The sequence below is a fragment of the Brachyistius frenatus genome, unplaced genomic scaffold, assembly GCF_029030835.1.
Source record: "Brachyistius frenatus isolate BFR_SWC_R1_liver_20210118 unplaced genomic scaffold, ASM2903083v1 Contig_19, whole genome shotgun sequence".
Classification (NCBI taxonomy): Eukaryota; Metazoa; Chordata; class Actinopteri; family Embiotocidae; genus Brachyistius; species Brachyistius frenatus.
In genome coordinates this window covers 1,086,899-1,108,576 of record NW_027210618.1, presented here as the reverse complement: position 1 = coordinate 1,108,576, position 21,678 = coordinate 1,086,899, and the positions used below count along the sequence as shown (strand labels likewise).

At 41.2% G+C, this 21,678-nt stretch overlaps 1 protein-coding gene across 3 annotated transcripts in view; it reads right to left on the bottom strand.

Annotated features, from left to right (window-relative positions):
* cntn1a (contactin 1a) overlaps window positions 1-21,678 on the bottom strand; it is a 69,743-nt gene that overhangs the window by 43,817 nt on the left and 4,248 nt on the right. For 2 of the 3 annotated variants that reach the window (XM_069695249.1, XM_069695250.1), the window contains exon 1: window positions 8,646-8,753. The exons of the other annotated variant lie outside the window; for it this stretch is intronic. In XM_069695249.1, coding sequence (XP_069551350.1) covers window positions 8,646-8,721 — 76 coding nt within the window. In that variant the 5' untranslated portion in view covers window positions 8,722-8,753. Of the gene's footprint in view, window positions 1-8,645; window positions 8,754-21,678 lie in introns of those variants that run through there. 3 annotated transcript variants of the gene reach the window in all.

Sequence of the window (21,678 nt, the reverse complement as noted above, 5' to 3'; positions counted from 1 at the left end):
TTATACATGCATTTGGGTTGCATTAACCAAAAAGATGCTGAGTGAGTGTTGCAGGGATTTGGTAGAGGGGACACCAGACGATTTAAGAAAGATGGAGCGTTGCGAGGCCCACACAACAAATTGGTCTGAGGAAGCTTGAGCTCTGTATTAGCTCGATGGATCTGATAACATGATAAAGTGGGTGATCAGGCTAGTAATAATTTTTTTTTTTAAAAAGCACCAAAAAAAGCTTTTTGCTGGGACGACAAAACACAGAGCAACAAACTGATTAACATTAGAGAATTTTTTTTTTTTTAAATTGTGCAGATGTCCTAAATCTTTCCAGATAACCAACCACCATCTTTCTTACTGGGCAATTTATGCGCAGCTGATGATCTAAGGGAGGAAATGGACCTTGAGTCACCTCTTAGACCTTAAACGTCTTACGTCTGGGATTAGAAATGACAGACAGGACAGAAGAATTATGAAGTACAGTAAAAAGAGGACCATCTAGTATTACGTGAATCTGTAAGTAACGTTACCTCTGTGGGTCACTCAGCTTATATAAATGGATTGTGGAGAACATGGTGTATTTTAGTGCTGAAAACGAATAAAGCCATTGCCTTCAGATTATATCCAATAAAATCAAGACTCTACTAATGTCTGCACTTAACCTTTACAACATAAAATATAATGGATGAGGTCGAGAGAGACAGTGCTGATGCTTGAGACAAAGTCCACTCTAATGGCTTCCATTTAGACCAACCAGACAGGACACTTAAAAAGTTGGGATAAGTGTGCAACATTCTTCCTTTCAGCAAGCACTCGTCTTCTAGTCACAAACCATGCGCTCCCTGGTTAATCAAAACCAGAGCAAATCTCTCAGAAGCATACAGCATGTGGAGCAGAGCGCACAGTGCAGTGGCAGAACATAAGGATTGTGTCTGGCAGGCTCCGTTGCTTTGACTTTCTTTTTTTTTTTTCCAGCGTGATTTACCCAAGATTTCTGACTCAGCACAATGCCACCGCTGACAGGAATAGAAGGGGCTCAGTTCCTCCCTCCTGTCAGTGTTATCTGAGGTGCAGTACATTTCGATTTTACCGTATCATAATGCCACTCTGACCACAAGAGACAAAAGAGCATGAGGTTTTACAGGTAATTGTTGGTGTTTGTTTCATGTATATCAGGCGCTTCAGATATTTCCTGCTTTTCTAACCATTCTTGGAAGTAGAAGGGTTTCCTTTAAAATTGGAAATCCTGTGCCTGACAGCTTATTGGACAACCCCTACAGAGAAAGCACATGAATTTCACGTGGAAAAAACTCATCTGATCACGTGACCACATACAAATGCCATTGTGCACCATGTGAAATGTATTTTGCTCATGGGAAACATGGTTTGGGAAAATTCTAATGCTGTACTGTGTGAAGACCAAGAAAATTCTCATGTGAAACTCTTTCCACATATTGTCTCCATGTTATCACACTTGATGGACCTGAAAAATGTTCTATTGACAGTGTGACTTTCTGTTCAATAGTTTTAACTTATTCTAATTTGTGATCAGAAGCAGTGAAATTAAAAATCATATGCCATTCACCAAATATCTGTTCAGAGTGTTTATCAGGAAATTATGATCAGCGGATGATTGATCATGATCAGTTGGGCAAATTAGTAAATCACTCGACTCTACTCTCTTGAAATAAACATTAAGAATGAACTAGATCTGGTGATGGCATGGACTTGATGAAACTATTTCTCCGTGAGGGAAGGCACGCGAGTTTGAAATCTGCCGTGCCGTGGTTTCTGCTCCCTATGATCACATTTGATTTGGTGTTGCATGTCAGCAGCATAATGAGGAGACTGGATGCATGAGAGGGAGAAAAGAAATACATATTAAATGACATGACAGTATTCATCAGAGCTATGAACATCAGTTTGTGCACTCAGACAGACTTACCAGAGAACTAGAGGTCAACAATCTTGCATTCTTACATTGATTTTCCTTTGATTCTAATATTGAGTTGTTGACCGCAATCACAACATTTTTTGTGTGCGTGTGGATACGTGGGTGGCTGAGCAATCAACTCTGCCCTGCTCGACTTGTAGTGAAGTGTCTCCTTAAGTACTACAGGTTAAGAAGAGGTCAGTAAATCAGCCCTAATTTGCACGCTACATACATAAATTAACCTGCATAATGCTAATAGGGTTTTAATGCTGCTCTTTAAGGTTGATTGATAATAGAACAAGCACAACTACAGTCTTTCAAATGCTTGAAATTAAGCCAAAGTAAATTGCCCCAGATCGCATAGATCTGACTCTTTCTTCGAAGCCTTTTATTACTGCTCAGTGAGTCAGTCAAAGAGAACAGAAGCACAACGAGCACACCAAGCTGGGACTTAGGAAAAGAGAACATTTGGGTCCAACCTGCCCAAAGGGGCTTTTGTGTGCATGTTAATATGAGGAGTGCCAAGAGGTTTGGGTAAAAGAAGGTGCCTTGAAAGGCAGGCAGCTCTTGTTGCAAGAGCTTTTTCTTAGTATGTCAGGTGGGGAATGAGGTACACAATCAGATTACTCTGATTACTTGATAGAAAAGACAAAAATAATGATAATGAATTAAAACATTTGACCAGATGTGATCTATTTGTGACAAATATGAAGTATTTTTGTTTAATAGCGAATACTCATGGCTTGAAGAAAAGTGGAATAACAAAAAAACAAAACAAAAAAGCCTTGGGTATTATATATTGTTATTGTCATAGTCACTCAGAAGCAATACTTAAAAGAAAAAAATGCAACATTTGATGTAGATTTCCAATCAGTGTTGATGGTATACTTTATATTTATGTCATGGTATATGTTGCAGTCAGTTGGAGCAATGAGTTCCTTATAAATTATCAGTGGAACAAAGTCTGTTGTTCTTCTGGCACCAGCGCTGTCATTTGACATATACAGCGATGTAGCTGGTGGCCAGAACAACTGCAGGCTTGTACTGCAACTACATTCGTTACCACCAGAAAAACATTACATCCCATGAACGAGTCGAGAGGATATTATGAATGAGGATACATTTAGCAGTTTTGGCTGTTTTAGCTGACTGGGATATTCAGACATATTTATTCGAGCCAGAGTATATGGCTGAAGAAATGAAGCAGAGAGAGGTCAATGCTGCGGCTGCATTAGCGCTGCAAAGGATATGGCCAGCAGGGACCGTAGAAACTGAGCTGCTAAGAGTAAACAGTGACTAGTGGTGCCTTTGCTCAAATTGCCCTCCGACGCCAACAGAAACCAAATTATTCTGCTGCAATGAGTATCAGCACGGGCAGTTTTCATTGGATCCTGTTGCCAGCGCCGACCCGAGAGAGCAATATGTGTGTGTTACTATGCATAACAATTTTATTCCTAACTTGGACAGAGGTGTGCTGCAGACCGGAAACCAAAAATGAACTGGAAGAGACAACTAAAACCAGCAGAGCTGAGAGGGCAGATGACCGATGAGTGAGAATTTTGGTCATCAGTGCTATGTTTTAGCCATCAAAGTGTGTAAGGAAGGTGATACACCGCCATGCTTGACATCTCTACATCTTGTGTTGTTTGTGTTTACAATAGATGCCACCTCATGACGAGCACTTGTAGCTTCCTGACGAATAACCACATTCGTTCCTGTCTTTTGCTCTTTGCAAACAATAACATCTAGCTGCTCATTGTTTTTTTGGTTGAATGGGTGGTACAGTGAAAAAGATTTAGCAAAGAGGACTGAAGGATTTCGTGGTTATAGGCGTCAGAAACTCACAGGGCACTGCTGGAACAGCTCCACAAGCAGGAGAACTCTTTCACGGTCAATATAGCGGTTCTAATTTCTGAACAGGGGGGAAGGTTGAGTACAATGCCTTGCTCCTCTCTAACCTCCGCATTGCTGGCAGAACATTACAGCAAATGGTGACACAGACACCCACCATCTGACATCACAAAGGTGTGTTGGGGGGAGGGGGTAGTTCCCACCACTATTCGAGCATCCAACATGCAGTTCGGACATCATGGTACCCCAGAAATTCTGCTTTCACACTCAAAAACACTCAAAATCGCCGTCGTCTGTATTTTGTCTGCGAGTATTTTGATCATGTTTGATTTTCAGTGGCCTGGTAACCAATCAGCAAACAACCTCACAAATCAGATTTGGACTAAAATGTTGCTAAATCCTGATTGGTGCCTGTATACTGAGGCCTCCCCTCATCAAACCACGGCACAGAGGGGGGAAAAAAACAACCAAAAATCAAATGAAATAACCAGAACCAAATTTGGTGTCCATGTGGAAACCCATTAGTCACACTCAGAAGCTGTAAAAAATGAAATGGGTTTTCAGGACCTCTAATTTGCACACACGTGTGGAAAATTCAAACCAAAGTAATTTCACCTTGATTTACAATTTGATTTAGCTCTTTGGTGTATTTTTCCGAAATAATTTAGTGAATTTGATAAATCAATTTTCATTTTGCTCATTTGCTTGAAAATAATCCGCCTTTCACCAGACCCAGTGAACATAAAACATTGTGCACTGTTGGCTTTCACTGAGTGGGAACATGTCATGATGGTGTTGATTGCAGATAAAATCATTACATAAAGGTCATAGAGACTCAAACCATATTGTGCCATTAGGCTATTTCCAACACTGTTTAAATACTTAAAGCCTACAATACAAACACTACATACATGGATGAACAATGCACATATAGGGCAATCGTTATCACAGCATATGTGATGAAGAAGCGGGTCTACTACTTACCCTAACAGGCTATACTGTGTGGGCATATAGGACAATTACATTAGAGTGAGCTTTGATATGAATAAATCACATGTGCATGTGTCAAAATTGGCCATAAAATAGTCCTACTTAAAAGACTGAATCAATGTCCAATCAACGGCTGCTCTTGGTAGCTAAAACATGTGCAAGTAACGCCTCAAGTAAGAAAAATGTAAAGACGACAAGAGTCCGAAACTCCTGCATGCTGAACTGACGGAGGGGAAACAACACAGAGATAGACACGGACACTGTGGTACACACACACCCTTTCCTTATAACTACAAACTGAAAGCCACATGTTCAGTTATCACACACACACACACATCCAAGTACGCACACACATGAAGCTTCAATAGGTTCATCCTTTCATTGTGCAGCACTGGTAGGATGCTTCAATCTGAGAGGCAGATAATGAGCTATTCCCTCTGTAGAGGAACCGAATCCCAGAGCCAGCAGAGTGGAGCGGCGGTAGGGAACACACACACACACACACAAAATAACAAAAAAAAGATGCACGCAAACTTCCCTAACTCTCCACTCCTCTCTGGCTCTTTCACACAGCACATACACAAACCAAACAGTGAGACCACTCTGCCACCCACATCCGTTCCTGGGCATACAGCCCTGAGGTGCGCACAGACGCGCCCCAACACTCCTCTAGCCTCAGTTCCCTCAGCGTTGACTTGGCAGCAGCAGAGCCAGCTGTATCTCTCTCCGCTACAGTATGCCTCAGGATACACTGTCAGTCTGCTAGTGCTGGTTAACAACCGCTGTCATAGCATCCTGCCCCTTTTTATCACAGGCACTCAGTGGCACAGAAACCACTTCCATCACACTTCCATCCATAAATGTATCTGTACATAAACAGTTAGCTGTCAAATCACAAGGCTTCCCCAGCTCTGACCTCACAACGAAGTGGTGGAGGAGGAGAAGCACGAGATGAGAGGGAGAGAGAGAGAGAGAGAGAGAGAGAGAGAGAGAGAGCATGGGGGGTTGCACATGGGTGTTTTATTGAGGGCGGGAGAGCGATAACAGGGTACGGCCACAAAGCATGGCAGCCACAGTGGGGAGGACAAAATTACTACAACAAGGAAGAATAAGTATGAAGACTGCACAAGGTGCCATTGGAAGGATGCTGCTGCAAGGAGGAGAAGAGCCACCGCTACAAAAAAAAAACTGCTTGTTGCAGGGATCACAGCGTACTGTGGGAGGGAGGGAGACAATTTAATTCTAATAGCTGTGAGGGCTGCATCCAATCCTACAGCTGGAAATAAACTTTACAAGCAGTGTTGAAATGCACTTATTGTAAGTCGCTTTGGATAAAAGGGTCAGCTAAATGAAATGTAATGTAATGTAACTGGGAGAGTAGCAGCAGGAACAAGTCACGCTGAGGCAGCTGAGCTAGAACCAAAACACTAACAGCTGCAAGGCTCACTGCCCTGTTGCAATCGTCACCTTCCCTCTCCTCCACTCGTCCACTCGGGATCAACACATCCTCCTTTTCTCAGCCCTCCTTCCTGTCTTTTTTTCTGCTCCTCTTCTTTTTCCATCCTTGAATTCCTCCTCTCATTCATAATGGATAGTTTGGAGATAACCTCTTCCTGCAGTGGGCCCTGTGCCCCTGGAGTCAGCCAGGCCGTATTGATTCCTGCACCGGAGGAGTCATCATGGCATAGATAATAAGGTTTAGAGTCACACTGAATTTTCTGCATCCATCCCTTCCCTCCCTCGGGGATTTGGTGCATCTTCTGCTGTCTTCTTCTGTCTGGCCTGTCCAACATGCATATGACTCCAATGAGCACATTAATCCATTCGTTTAGAATTGAGCATCGTCTGTTCTAAAGGTGTATGTGTGTGTGAAAAACAGAGAGAGCAAGAGCAAGCAAAAGAGGTACAACAAGGAAGAGAAAGTAGTACCCGAGAGAACAAAGAGCCTCCAGTAAATGTGTGGTGGAGGGTTTTCATGCATGTCACTCTCCTCCAGAAGGAAGTGGTCTGTATTATACACCCACAAACACATAAAAATTTTTTTTTTAAAAGCTATTATTGCAGCTTTAAGAATTCACCAAAGTGAATCCAGCCTTCCTCTTGGCTGTATCTCCGTGCCACAGTCTGACGCATGTCGTGTCACTGGGAGCTACATTTAGACGAGATATCTGCCCTATGCTCTGGCCAGCCTGCCCCTCTTTTGACCTACGTCTTCGTATATAGGTCAGCATTGGCATTCAAGTGACTGATATATGTCACGCACATAATGCTGCTCTTTTTAGGACTGGACAAACAATAAGTTGTGCCCTACAGCGCTAGAACATAACAATCTCCAATACAATGAGAGGTGCGGGGGGGAAATGAAATTTGAAGATAAATCTGTTGTTCACTTGAAGCAGCACCTTCTATGGAGCCAGGAGCTTTTAGACGAGGGGTCAGTGAGCTGTTGTTGGCGCTGCAGGAGGCGTTGCATCTTGAGAAGCACAGGAGGGATCATTAAATGGGGCAATTTTCATGCTCACTGAGCAAAACGCATACAATGTAAAATAGGCGGCTTGATGCAAAGAGACCAGAGGAACATTTCAAGCTGATATGATAAACCCTGAGTATAAAGGCAGAGGTAGTCTGACATTAAGACATTAAAAAAAATAACAAGATCATTTATTTTTATGCTGCATCTGTGAACAGAGGAGAGCTTCATGGACACAATCTTCTCCCTGTGTATTTTATATCACAAGAGCAATAACTTTCACAGTATTAGCTGGGAAACTATTTCAAGATCAAATAAGATAGGACTTAGGTCAGGTTGGGATTTGCAAACAAATCATTCCATGTCAATATGTATAAGGATATAATATGCTATTAGTCTTTGTACCACAATGTAAATAGGTCTGATTTGTTAATTACCTGTTAACTTGTCAATTATTCTCTCAGTCAATTAAAAAGTAAAAAAATGCCTATTTAAAATTCACATCACGTAAAGTTAACACAGTCAGACTGCTGGTTTTGTACCACTTTCAATGGAAAAGATGGGGCGAGCCGATGGCCGAGTGGTTAAGAATATACCACAAGCTAACATGCCCTCAACAGCTGAGTCCTCATCCTGTTCTCTTTCCCTACTGCGCTTTTTTGTCAAGGCCAAATACCAAAACATGAATTAAACATATAAGCCACATCCCAGGCTATACCGAATTGTATCACAATATTGATTTATTGCCCAGCTGCACCTGGGGTAAAAGCACTGTCGAATCTCTAATGATACTCCTGACTTTTATCCAAATAAAAAAAAAAAAAAAGAAACCCAGAGGAGCCAAGTATCAGCAGCAAAATGAGCGTTCCTATCGCCTTCTGGCAATCTCAGGCCTAAAATGAGGGTTTTTTTCTGCTGGAGTGGAAAAATAGGTCTGACACTTAATTTGCAAACAAGGCCACAGCACAAAACACAGGTCCCATGTTTGTGTGGCCACGGCAACGCAACACTCCAGCTCGCTCACTTTCTGTCCTGCACTCAAATACAAATGTAGTCTATGTAACACACTAGACTTCCTGTGTTAAGTTTAGGACTGTCTTTAGGTCGCTCTGGGAGTGAGTGAAACACGGCAAATGTTTGCAGTTTAAAACAAGGAACTGAACTGCAATTTATTATAGTTATTAAAACACAGAAAATCAAGGGAACAGCATAAAAGAAAAATAACAAATTCAAATAATAACCCCAATACCGGTATTTCTCCCACAGTCAGTCAGTTTCAGTCTCTTGTCTTTCAGTCTGCTACCAGGTAGTGTACGTCTGGAGGCTCTCAGAATAACTCTTATCTGAATCTTTTTGCTCGTCGGTGCTCCGGCAGGACAATCCAAGAAGACCAAATGCAGCTTCACTCACGGAAAAGATGATCGGGGGTCGCAGGGTCACTCAGCTCCAGCGCTCTGCGGAGGTTTCTGGGGATCGCTGTCTCCATCACAGATCCATACAAACAAAACAAAACAAAACAAAAAAAAATCTGCATACAGCAGAATTGAATACGATGTCAGTACTGTAATTTATCAACTCTATCGTTGGTGTAACAGTAAATGACCAGTAAAATAGTATTACACACATATATAAAATAATATTCACTATGGTCAATATTAACATACCAACATATTTCACACACACGTGTACTCATGTCTCAGTGACATCTATCACTTATACCTAACAGGCATTATTTAAACGTCCACCGTTACTAAGCAACACTCAACAGCTGTTCTCAATCTGACCGTTAACTTCTGGCGCTAAGACAAGAAAATGGCGTCATCGTTCCCGCTCGGCTTCAACCGTCCCTAAGCATTAACCCCTCAGCGCTTAGCTAGCCCCGTCGCGTACATGTAGCTCCACAATCACAGATATCAACCCCGTAAAGTAATATTCATCAACAAATTAATATTTATCTCCGACTGGTTTTTTCTCTTCTCTCCTGATAGATATCTTCAGCCCAACTAAATAACTGTCCTTCTTTGTAGCTCGACACCAACGGCTAACTCTTCGCAACGCATTCGTCACTCACCGTCGATTCTTCTCAAGACTTAAAATAAACTTTTCCCTTCGGAGTCGGTCTGGTTAACGATCAAATAAATAAAGATCCTCAACAGCAGTGAGCAAAAATCAACCTAAAGAGATTCTTCATGGTGTCGCTCATGACGCTGCTGTTTCGTTCGCGGCATAAAGGGTCGTCTCCCGGGAGACGGCTTTGATCTCCCGACGTGCACGAGAGCGCCCCTCTGGTGGACGTCGGTACTGCATGTGTGAGTTAACCCTTTAGTTGCTGGTAAAAACTAACGTGGTTTACACAAACAACCAGGATCTCCTTCTCACATCGATATATTACAGTGGTGTGGAAAAATGTTTGCCTTCTTCCTGATTTCCAAATTTTTTTTTTTGCATGTCTGTCACACTTAAATGTTTCAGATCATCAAACAAATTTAAATATCAGTCAAAGATAACACTAGTAAACACAAAATGCCGTTTTTAAATGAAGGTTTTTATTATTAAGGGAGAAAAAAAAAAAAATCCAAACCCACATGGCCCTGTGTGAAAAAGTGTTCGCCGCCTCCTGTTAAAACATAACTTAACTGTGGTTTATCACACCTGAGTTCAATTTCTCTAGCCACACCCAGGCCTGATTACTGACACACCTGTTCTCTATCAATATATCACTTCAATAGGACCTGCCTGACAAAGTGATGGAGACCGAAAGATCCTCAAAAGCTAGACACCATGCTGAGATCCAAAGAAATTCAGGAACAAATGAGAAAGAAAGTAATTGAGATCTATCAGTCTGGAAAAGGTTATAAAGCCATTTCTAAAGCTTTGGGACTCCAGCAAACCACAGTGAGAGCCATTATCCACAAATGGAGAAAACATGTAACAGTGGTGAACCTTCCCAGGAGTGGCCGGCCAACCATGCTGTGGCATGACCTTAAAAAGGCGGTTGGTGCTGGAAAACCCTCTAATGTGGCTGAATTACAACAACTCTGCAAAAATGAGTGGGCCAAAATTCCTCCACAGCGCCGTAAAAGACTCATCGCAAGTTATCGCAAACGCTTGATTGCAGTTGTTGCTGCTAAGGGTGGCCCAACCAGTTATTAGGTTTATTGGGCAAACACTTTTTCACACAGGGCCATGTGGGTTTGGATTGTTTTTTTCTCCCTTAATAAAAACCTTCATTTAAAAACTGCATTTTGTGTTTACTTGTGTTATCTTTGACTAATATTTAAATTTGTTTGATGATCTGAAACATTTAAGTGTGACAAACATGCAAAAAAAATAAATCAGGAAGCACTTTTTCACACCACTGTTAGATATACTGACTACTCTACACATCAAAGCATTCAGCCTAAATACAGAGAACATTGTCCATCACTGCCCTCTCCCTCCTTTTCCTCTTCACAAGCAACATGTCACCTTTGGGCTATTCTGTCTTCATTATCCAGGTCTGCTCAGAAGACTGTTTGAAAACATGGCTGGTGAGGTTTAAGCAGAGAAATCTTGAAGTGGGGACTATTAGCCGAAACAGAACTTTGTATAACGGCTGTAATCTTTCCCTTCCTCTGCAGCGGTTTGACACAAGGTCAAACCAAACAGTCCTCTCCTCCATACACTGCTTAATTTCAGCATTTTTTTCCTCCAGCTTTGTCAGAGAAACCCAGCAACTCCCAAGTGAGTGAGTGTGTGGATGTGTGTGAATAAGTATGTTGACACTGCACTAGAAGTGCAAGTGAGCTGAAGAGTCCAGTGTTTCCTCGCTCCAATATTTAAGTGGAGCTTTTCACCACCAGTCAAAGATATTTTTAAGTGACAGGAGAAAAAAAGAGCTTTCAAGCACAAGAGGACATAATGACCATTGAGAAACAAAACATGTCAGTGATGTTCAGAGACAAACAAGATGCTTTTCACTGCCAGCGATACAGCAACGTCTTTGTGGATGTGGCTGAGACAGCACCCAATAATTGTTGTTCACCAATCAAGTCATACATGTATATTATTACAAAGGAGCGCCTGAGAAACAGAATCCGACAGGAGATTCATCAATGTTTGTCAGTACAGCTCAGGTAAATCTGAGTCAGAGATGCTGGATCAGTTGTTCAGTATTGATTGATTAATGCGGTACTGATGCCTCGGTATCACTGCTTCAATCAGTCGACACCATAATTAGGACGATTACAGGAGAAGGCTCGTTTCTGGTGCGGCTGTTTGCTCTGCTGTTTCCCACTGTTTCACGAAAACAACCAAAGAATGTTTAAATGATAGGTTTGGTGTTATTCTGTATTTTTCATCAAAGTCTGTGAAAAGGCCAAAACTAATGCTCTAAATGTATTTCCTCAATACATTCAGACAAATCTAGCTTAACTGAACAAGTTCAGTCAGTCTCATTGAAGAGACACAGAAATTAAAAGGGATCTTCAGTCATTTGTGACCCTGAATTAGCTTTATTATCTGCGTTCACGTGAATGAAAGAACATGTCAGTCAGCGCTCTTGTTTGTCAAATTTATTTTCTGTTGTTTTTAGATGTATTTATGTAATTTGTTGACAGTTATCCTCTTCTTCTGTCCCAATGGGTGTTGCTAGTTTTCCTCCATTCTCATGCTACTCTGCTACTTCCTCCCTCTCTAATTTACTGAGGAAGAAAACAGCCCCATTACTTTACCATTAGCCTTTCACTCACTTTGCCATTATGATAAACGCTCTGTTTGCACTGGAGTCAGCACAGACTCTCACGCCGAGTGAAATATCCTTTCGTGCCATGATGCAGTGCAGTGAGGTTTTATTGGTCTTGTTTATACAGTAATTACTCTGAGGATTCAAATGTACAGTAAAGCAGGTGCCCGTTTTGACCACTTAGATTATAAATTAGTACATAAAGTAGTACATACACTCATACAGAAAAGTAGGTACATGAAAACTGTTAGTATTTTGACATATTTTCTCAAGCAAAAACTTGATCCTCTTTGAAACTTAATAAAGGTGATACTATAAAAAAAAAATGCATTAAATTTAGAAATGAATAAAATAGATTAGTCACATGTAAAAAAGTAAGTGCACCCCTACATCTATCACACCTTTAAATTCTTTAAATTAGAGTGAGAGGTTCAAGATTCGGTTCCAGTGTTCAGAACCTCCTCAGAGAGTGACAGGTAGAACCTTTCTTATGTAAACATCTGACATCAAGGGTCTGGTGCTCTCTTTGTTGTGGAAGTGTGTCGGGTTGTCATGTCAAGATCGAAAGAGCTCTCAAAGGCTTTCAGATAAAGATTGTTGATGCCTACGAGTCTGGCCAGGGATTTAAAAAGATCTCTAAATTAGTTGAAATAAATAATTCAGCTGTAAGAAAAATCATCTACAAGCGGCGTAGATTCTATATGACTGCTACTTTGTCAAGGATGAGCCGCCCCAGCAAATTCAGCCAAAACGAGATCTCCAAGAATCCAAAATTTTATCCCAGGAGCTGCAGGTAACTCTGCCAATGAACATGTAGGCAAAGACCAGGCCTTTTGGAATAATGTGTTGTGGGCAGACAAATCAAAGACAAAGTTTACTACAGGGACAGCAAACATGTTAGCCGCAGAGGCAAAACACCTACGATAACGTATTTCTGCTAAAGGGAGAAATACTTGTTTCTGATTCCAAGAGTGTAGTATTTCCACAGAAGAATATTATATCTTTTGATATTTCACAGTTGAATACATTCTTGAAGAAACAGATTTATCAAAGAGGATCAAATTTATGGTTGTTCAAATATGTCAAAAGCCAACAATTTCCAAAGTACTTCCTTTTTACATGATTCTTATGTCCCAGATTTCCTTCCCAAAGTGTGGTGGGTTGCTGAATGTTTATATTACAACAATGTGTCTGAATATGCCAACAGCGGATGTGTTTCTTTTTTTATTTCCTCTGCAGAATACGTCCCTGTAGGGAAACTTGTAGCCACAACTTCACTCATACTCTTATGTCAAACCTCACAGATTCATACAGGCTGCAGAAAAATGAATGAAAACCAAAGCATTGAAGAGAAAGACAGTGTCGGGAGAATCCTACAGATTATCACTCGACCTGTGTAGAGAACAACAAAGAAGTCAGACACAGAATCTTACTTTGTACAAAGGGCACCCTGCACAGCGCACACACGTCGCTATGACAGAGTCGCGCTGAACAGCTCCTTCTTCCTTTATTTATAGCAGAAGCTTATGTACAACATAGCTGAGCAGGGGCAGTCCCTGTTCATGGGAAAGTGATAACAGTTTGGAAGGAGGAATACAAAACAATGGTCTGTGGTGCGCAGGCGGGGGGAGGCCGGAACTAACTGTTCCAGCCTTGGAGATTGTGGGTTTGCTTCTCACGTTAGTTTGTGAGTAACAGAACAATTTTCTCCTAACAGACAGGGGCAACAGGTTCAGCGTTTGGACATGCTCAAACTTTGGGAATGATAAATTTAATGTGGTGCAGCTGTTGTAGTCCCAATGCTACTATAGCTTTGATGCAACAACAGTCTTTTTGCCAAGGGCGGCATTGCACAATTTGCAGCTTAAAGACACCAAGCCTGGCAGAGATTTGTTTACTTTGAATATTTCCTATTTCCATATTTCTCTCAAAGCCACATGTGGACAGATGACTGATGATTATTCCAGGGAATGAAAAACAGACAAACAAATCCCTTCCCACTTACTGTCTGAACAGCATCGGTGCCTGTATGTTTGAACCATGAAAACAGGTTGAGGAGAACACACTATACAGGCCTTTTTAAAGATCTCTAGAGAACAAGACACATGCTGGGTTGTTTACTTTGGTAACTAAATTATTAATTAAACTGACTTCCACTCAATGAATCCCGAATGAAACATCATAATTCCAAGTTGGGTAGGACTGTAAACACCCCACAATCTTATTGATAAATAATAAATTAAGTAGTGGGTGAGGAAATGTAATTAATACAAAATATGGTTCCTCATATGGCATTTGTAAGATTTAAAGATTTTCCTAAGATTAGAGATTTCCCCCTCTGAAGTTCTCCAGTGGGACTTTTGGGCAGAGCAGTTCAAACAAGAGGCTCAGACACCTCCTCCAGAGTTGAAAGTAGACAAGACAAAGCCTGCTTTGTGAACCCATTGACTGCCCTACTGTATCAGTCTGTGCCAGTGCTTTTAAGAAGCAGCATGCATATTCATGCATACCCATCAGGATGTCTTCCTCCACTACTTGTGCCACTGCAGGCTCCACAGTTTCTCTCAATGGGTGCATTTATGTGTAAAAAAAAATATTCTCCTGATATTTGGCTCTCAAGTACTCCTTCATTGAAAAGCTGTATGTACTATTTAAAAAAAAAAAGTCAGCATGAGCTCTTATTTTAATTGCCAGAAACCTCAGTGTGACAGCTGAGACACTCATATTTGCTGACATAATAAGTTATTTACAGTTTTTTGTTGATTATTTATTTTCTAACGATCAAAAGATTCTGTTAATTTAAACAGGCATGCAATATTTGCAGGCCCTCTCTATCAAATACGCTGACGTCTGGTACAAAGTGTCCATGTAAACAGACCGAGTCACGTGTTTACTGCTGAGCACATGGCCACAGTCAGACAGCCTGTTGGAGAGCAGTGTATGTGCCGACTGACAATGAGAACGGTCTGGGCAAAGACCCGAGTCATCTGGTGCCTCTTGGCCAAGTCACCCCATGTGATCATGGCTCACAACACAGAACAGGTGCCCACTTAAAACAACAGAAAAGAGCAGAGAGGCATATTGAAAACAAGATCTTAGATCAGATGCAGGCCAGAAGACAGGCAGGTAGATAACTTCACAATGTGATGTATGAACTGAAATCTTCCAACATAAACTTGATTAATCTTGATATTACTTGAGTGTGTCAGCACAAGGAGATGCAGATGTGTGAGAGCTTTCTGATAGCAGCCAGATTATCACTACGTAAGGAAATGATCTCTTCCCTGTTACGAAACTGTTTGTGTGCAGTCCAACTGCTGCTAAAGATCAGGCAATCCACGCATGGTTTACGGCATTTTCAATCAAGCTCGCCTTATTCTCTCCAACTGCAGCAAGAAAGCCAAACTAGGTTAAAAGAATGTTCCTATATTATGCTGCACACAAATGCTTTTGCATGACTTCTCTAAACTTACAGTGCCCTTCTGTTCACCCACAGTTTTCTGGGATGTATTCATTGCGTTGTGGCAGTAAAAGTACAACACTGAACAGTAGTTTTAAAACTTTGTAAAAGGTTTTCTAGTTTTGTTCCTCATGGCTTACTGGGTAGTTTAACAACCTATACTCTGCCTTTCAGACTACAAGTATTGTCAAATAACCTGCCATATTTTATTCAGAGGAACAAATATCAAGGACTTTACATAAAAATGGAAGAAACTTGTTCATTTAATAATCATGACATTTCAGTTACACTTTCAAGGGAGTCGTTTGACATTTTACAAAAAGCTCTTATTTACCTTTTTGCTAGTTACTTAATAAGAAGTTTGGTACCATTCTCATGTATGTAGGAGAATGTTATAATATCTTGGCATAAAGACTGGAAGAAGGGGAAATGTCTACCACGGTGCCTAACAATCTCAGGGTCATGACAAGACTCCAGGAAATCCCACTTAGGAGAAATAGTCTGTGAAGTGACATATTTTAAGAAGATTTTGTTTTAAGTTAATCCACCTGTCTACCTGGCTCAACATAAATTTCCAATTTCTCTTTGTTTGTGAAATATAATGAAGGTGCAGGTGCTACATTAACAATGAGCAAGTGTTAAAACGCTCAGTCCACGAAGAAATACACACAGCCCATATTTGGCAACTGTGCAGTTTGGACCTCCATACGTTTGTGATGTCATAAACTCCTGCACGTTGCACATCCGCCCTTAGCACAGCCCACTGTTCAACCTTTTACGTGGAGGAAAACACAAAGCAGTCAGTCTGTTGCGGAGTTAGCAAACTGCAAGTACAAAGTCATGCGTCACTCTAATTTGGTTGACTCAGAAAAAAGTCAGCCAATCAGAAGAGAGGGTCATTGATATCAATGCACCTTAAAGGTGCAGACACAAAACAGCCTGTTCTTGGTAGACCTACGGAAACAAGTTAAAGAGAGATGTAAAACTATATTAGGATGGGTTTTGGTACTTAAAACTACAAAAATATCTTCTTGTAGATTCAAACCTGCAAAACAGAGAAGTGTAAAATATGGGACCTTTCACAGATGTGAGAGTTTTCCAATCATCTCTGCTAACTCTCCTCAATAAGAAGAGCAATTGTAGTCCCCAAATTAACCCTTCGATAAAATCTTTATCAATAAATTACTACTTATTTACAATATGTTAACCAGGATCTTTTCCTCCGTTTTGTTTTTTATTCAAAATATCTTTTGTAAACTATTGTTTATAGGCAAACATCTATATATTTTGGCAACCATTTCATTCATTGTTCTGGAGTCAGATCATAATGCAGTCTGTCATGGGTCAGTGTGAATAACATAAGGTATTCCAGCAGTCTCTCTAAACACAGTAATTTCCATCCCCCTTCTGTCATGTAGAGGAGCAGTGTTTTCCATTGTCTTGTTGTCCTGCGTTGCTGCAGGGGAATTAAGAGAAGCACAACCTCTCCTCTTGCTATCCATTGTGCAAATGAATGTGTTTGTGAGTGTGTATGGGGAGGTGTATGTATGCTTGCCTTACAGTGACACTGCGCCCTTCGCTCTGCCTGTCCTCCACACACTATGGCTCTGTGTGTGCAGCATGAGTGGAGCTGTGTGTTGCAGATAAGAGTCAGAGCACTGCAAGGAGGGGGAGGCATGTGTGAAAAGAGCACAGGAGAGAAAAAGGATTCGGTGCTCTTTCTCTCAGTCAGATTCACCTCTGGATGCCCTTTCCTCCACTCATGCCCATTACACCTTCCTCATGAATAATCCAACCAGTGACACTAGCCAGAGTACTACTGACACATTTCAGCACCAGGCCCACACATACAGTACGGAAGCTGTCCGCCGCCGTGCCCTACTGAACTCCAATCAAATACTTTTTAATATGCATGCATGGCTTATTTTCCTCATGATGTGAGATATATTTGCAGTCAGATAGGGAATTCGTGTTGTGATTGCTGGCACCTCCATCAGTCCAGACAGCCAGTAATGAGATGTGAGGCTGAAATGTACGGCAGCCGAAGAAAAAGGTCCATAATTAAGAAGCTGGCTTTCCTTCGTCTGCGCTCTCGTGGATAACTTGCTCAAGCACTACTCTGACTCATGATAATTAAAATGCACACTGGTGAACACCAAAAACAGCATGTGTTATTTTTTATGGGGTAATATTAGCCACTTCTTCTTGCGGGCAAATTGCTGTTGCTAAGTAAAATTGTGAGAATAATGTCAGTGGCATGAATTAGCAGATTGCAACAGAAGCTCCTGCAGCTACAAACTCAGCCAAGGAAAAGAATCTGTAGCATAATTAGTGCACAAGTCTCATATAAGTCACACAATTTCCCCAGAATGGTGGATTCAGATCTGAGTAATAATATGCCAACCCAAAAGAACAACTTTTGTTCGGGGACATTTTAGAGGAGTTTGTCGGAAGCTATTAGTGCTGGTGCATTGTCCTGCTAGTACTAAGAGAAAACATGACGCAGGTCATTACATCACCTTGTGAGTTTGGGAGCCAAATGTGACAGTGTCACGCCAGCTAAAAAGCACTGCCTTGATGTGTCAGTTGGCAGAACGGGGATTTATACAAAGAGGACACTCCTTGGGCCGAGGGAGGCTACATAAGCATTCTTTGACCTCCTTTATTCACACTCATTAGCGATGCAACAAGAGGGTTGATTTGAGACCCTTTGAGAGGCTCCAGAGGGAACAGGTTTGTTAGTGTGAAATGGAAAACCAACCTGTTTGCTGTGCTCGCCTACACCGAATGCTAATGTCGCCCGCATCAATGGCCTCTTCATGTAGAGATGCAGCCGACGACCCCGGAGCTCGGAGGCTGACCAGGAGAGGACAGCGGCGGCCCACTGCCCACCGCCTGCCACAGCCACAGCTTTTATTTGTGGTTACACTGATCTGAGGAATGAAAGGGGAGCTCCAAATGTTTTGTCCTTTTCTGTTTCTCATAATACCCTCAACCTCCCCCTCCTTCCTTCTCTCTCTACCCCTTTTCTCTCTCTCTGCCTTTAACATAGCTAAAGAGCTGAGCTGAAAAACAGCAGGCAAATAAGTGTGGAATCAATACAGACAGGCAGCAGCCAGTCTCTGGTCATAATAAGCAGCATTAATATGCAATCAGCTGGTGTGTAATGGAGCACAATGCAACCTTATCATTTTCAATAGATCCTGTATGTAAAGATCCCTTAGTGATTGGCAGTCTCCCGGAAATGAAAGCAACCGGGGAATGATTTAAAAATACTTTGCTTAAAGCATGATTTTATAACCAAATGGAAATATTATGCAATATTTATGGATAAATTGCGTGGCGAAGAAAATAGACGTTAAAAGGGAAATTAGTGAAATGGCCATGGGTGGTCTCAGCAGGAACACTGCAGGTAAACAAACAGGCTGATTGAATAGTGGGCATAGCAATAGCACTCGCTGAGGCTCCTAGTGCTATGCCTCCCATCTCTGCCAAGGGTAATGGGATTTCTTGCACTTCACTCATTCTGCAGAGCCAATAGGAAGCTAAACTATTGATCCACAAACAATTTAGCCGTCCAGCTGTCCAGAGAGGGGGAAAACAGGACGCCCCTAAATGTATAATGAGGCTTCCCAAGAGCTCAACTTCCTCAGTATTCGCTCCACGTGCCAGGAAGCTTTTGCCTCCGAGCTCTCAGCGATTAGCCTTCTACCCAAACACTTCAACAATCCCTCGCCCAGAAGTCGAAGGATCAGCCGGCAAAACAATCAGTATTCTTCTCACCAGGAACACTTTAGATTTATGTAGGAATCCCCCTTGACCCTATCAGTCTGCTATTCCTTTCAAAACCCATGTTGGAGATGTCATAACTGGGTAAGAAGGCTGAAAACCATGTCCAGCGTGCAGCGTCATCATGACGCAACATACACTTATGAAAAACAACATAAGCCACACATGAAAAAGGAGCAGAGTCAGCAGAGGAGTGTAGTTTTGCTTGAGAGCCTTGCATGCTGAACTGGCATGTGGGTGAATTTGTGTTCCTGTCTTGCACGCATGTTCCCAGCACCATAGCAACAGGCCTTGCTCAAAGGCCCCAAGAGTGGGTTGGCCCCACTGAGAAAGACGCTTTCGTACCTTAATTGGAGACTTCCCTCCACCATCAAGCTGGCTCTTTATCCCCAGCACTATAAGATAACAGTGAAAGCAGTTGAAGCTATAGTAAGCTTTCACACGCCCATAATGAATGCTCATTAAATAGGATTAAATTCCAAACGATGCAGCACGTTACTGAGAATATCAATGAGGAAAAATACAGAAGTAGTCTTATCACCTAAATGATGCTGAATACTAGCTTTCTTGTGCAGATTATGGGATAAATTACTACATGTCAAAAGGGAACAGTGTTATAGGTACGACTTTGCTGGCGTCAAACATCAACACATCTCCTCTGCTCCATAAAAAAAATTATCCTTCAAATGCAGAGCTTGCCCAAAGGTGATTGTTAGTGATCCGGACTTTATAAAAGGTTCTGTAACACCATGATAGAAATCAAAATATTTCCACAGATGAATCGTTTACTTGTAAACAAATGTTTTGTACAGTGCAACACTCGGTTGAAATCCCAGGGAATACATCAGACATACTCCACTGATTTTCAAATGGCATGAAATTGAAAGCCATCTTTTACAGGACCAAAATAGCGTGTAGTGTCATCTGGCTGTGCTGCCTCTCAGCAGCCCTGTAAACAATGTATCTGACTGCAGCTACGAAGGTGCAAAAACAGATGGCACAGGACTCCCATGTGAGAAGTCAGTCCACTGTGTGTAACACAATGCAGTATCCCTGCTCAGCGAAAACCAAAACAAATGCACGAGAGATAATATGACACTTTGAGAAGCAGTTTAATTAAGACCCATTCACATTAAATTTGACTACTTAATTAGGGAAAACTGTCCTCTGAACTTGCTAACCTTGTAGTGTTGTCACTTGTGCTTCTTATCATCATTAAAGACAAATCTCTTTAGCGCTAGCTAACAACAACCCAACTGTAATTAGCTCTTTGATGAGCAAATAACTCTTGATATTACTGCAGAAATTGAATGCATCACAGCCAGATAAGTTTTGCCCTGCTAATAAGCAAACAAACAATTTCAGGGCAGGCACTGCAATGGAGGAAGACAAATATTGTCAGAAAAAAAAGGCTGATCATGCTGTTAACCCAAATTAGGGCACACGTTTGTAATCTCTTTCTAATTGAGCCCATAAATCCCAGAAGATTTACTTTGATTGTAAAGTCTAAAAATATTTCAGAGTGAAATATCAGAGAAAAGACACGAAGTCTTGTCAGATTTAACCTACTTATACATTTTAATGGCTCCTAACTGTAGAAAAAAAAATCATCAACTTAAAACATGCAAATGTCTGGAACATAGAAATTAAGACTTAAACTGCAAATAATAAAGACATGATTTCAAAGTAATACGTGGGATGACAGTAGTTTGACATTAACACAGTTAATCAGTGATTTCTTACTTTTATCTAAATTTGTTTTTTGAGGAATTGAACTCTTCCAATGCTCCAAAAGGCCACAGACGAATCGTTATCAGTGAACCTGAAACTTCTCCTGAACTTTGTGATAACACTTTGATAACATTGATCAAAGTCATCCTTTTTCCCCCCGTGAGTGGCAGGGGCAGATACCAGGCCATTTCCGAACACTACCTGCTTGTCCACTACACATTATCTTAATGAAAATGGAGTAATCTGATTTTCATTGAGACATCACTTTGGCACACAAACCAGAGGAAGCTCAACATTTTATCAACAAACTAAATCATGCTGATAACGAGAGGAGGAAGAGATTACATGTTGTATTGTAAAAGACACTTAAAGTTATATCCAAATGGGAGTTTGATCTTGTTGTTTTTACAACCGAGCCCCTTCTTCAAAACCTTATTTTACTTTGTCAGTAAAAAAGGACCTTTACTGCTATAAATAGACAAAATTCCAGCAATTGATATCAAATAAATCTATTTATAAATTTAGCATTGTGCTGCTTTTGTGTAAATCAACAAAAGGCCATTTCTGCAGGCTGCGCTGATCATAGATGTGTCGGATGCAAATCATGTACCGTGGATGAGCTCGATGACTCCAACGCGCATATATTTATTTTGTGCACATACACATTAAAACAATTTAATCCAGTGTGGCTGAATAATTATTCATATGGGGTCTGGCATGAAGAATAAGTAGCCTCCTGA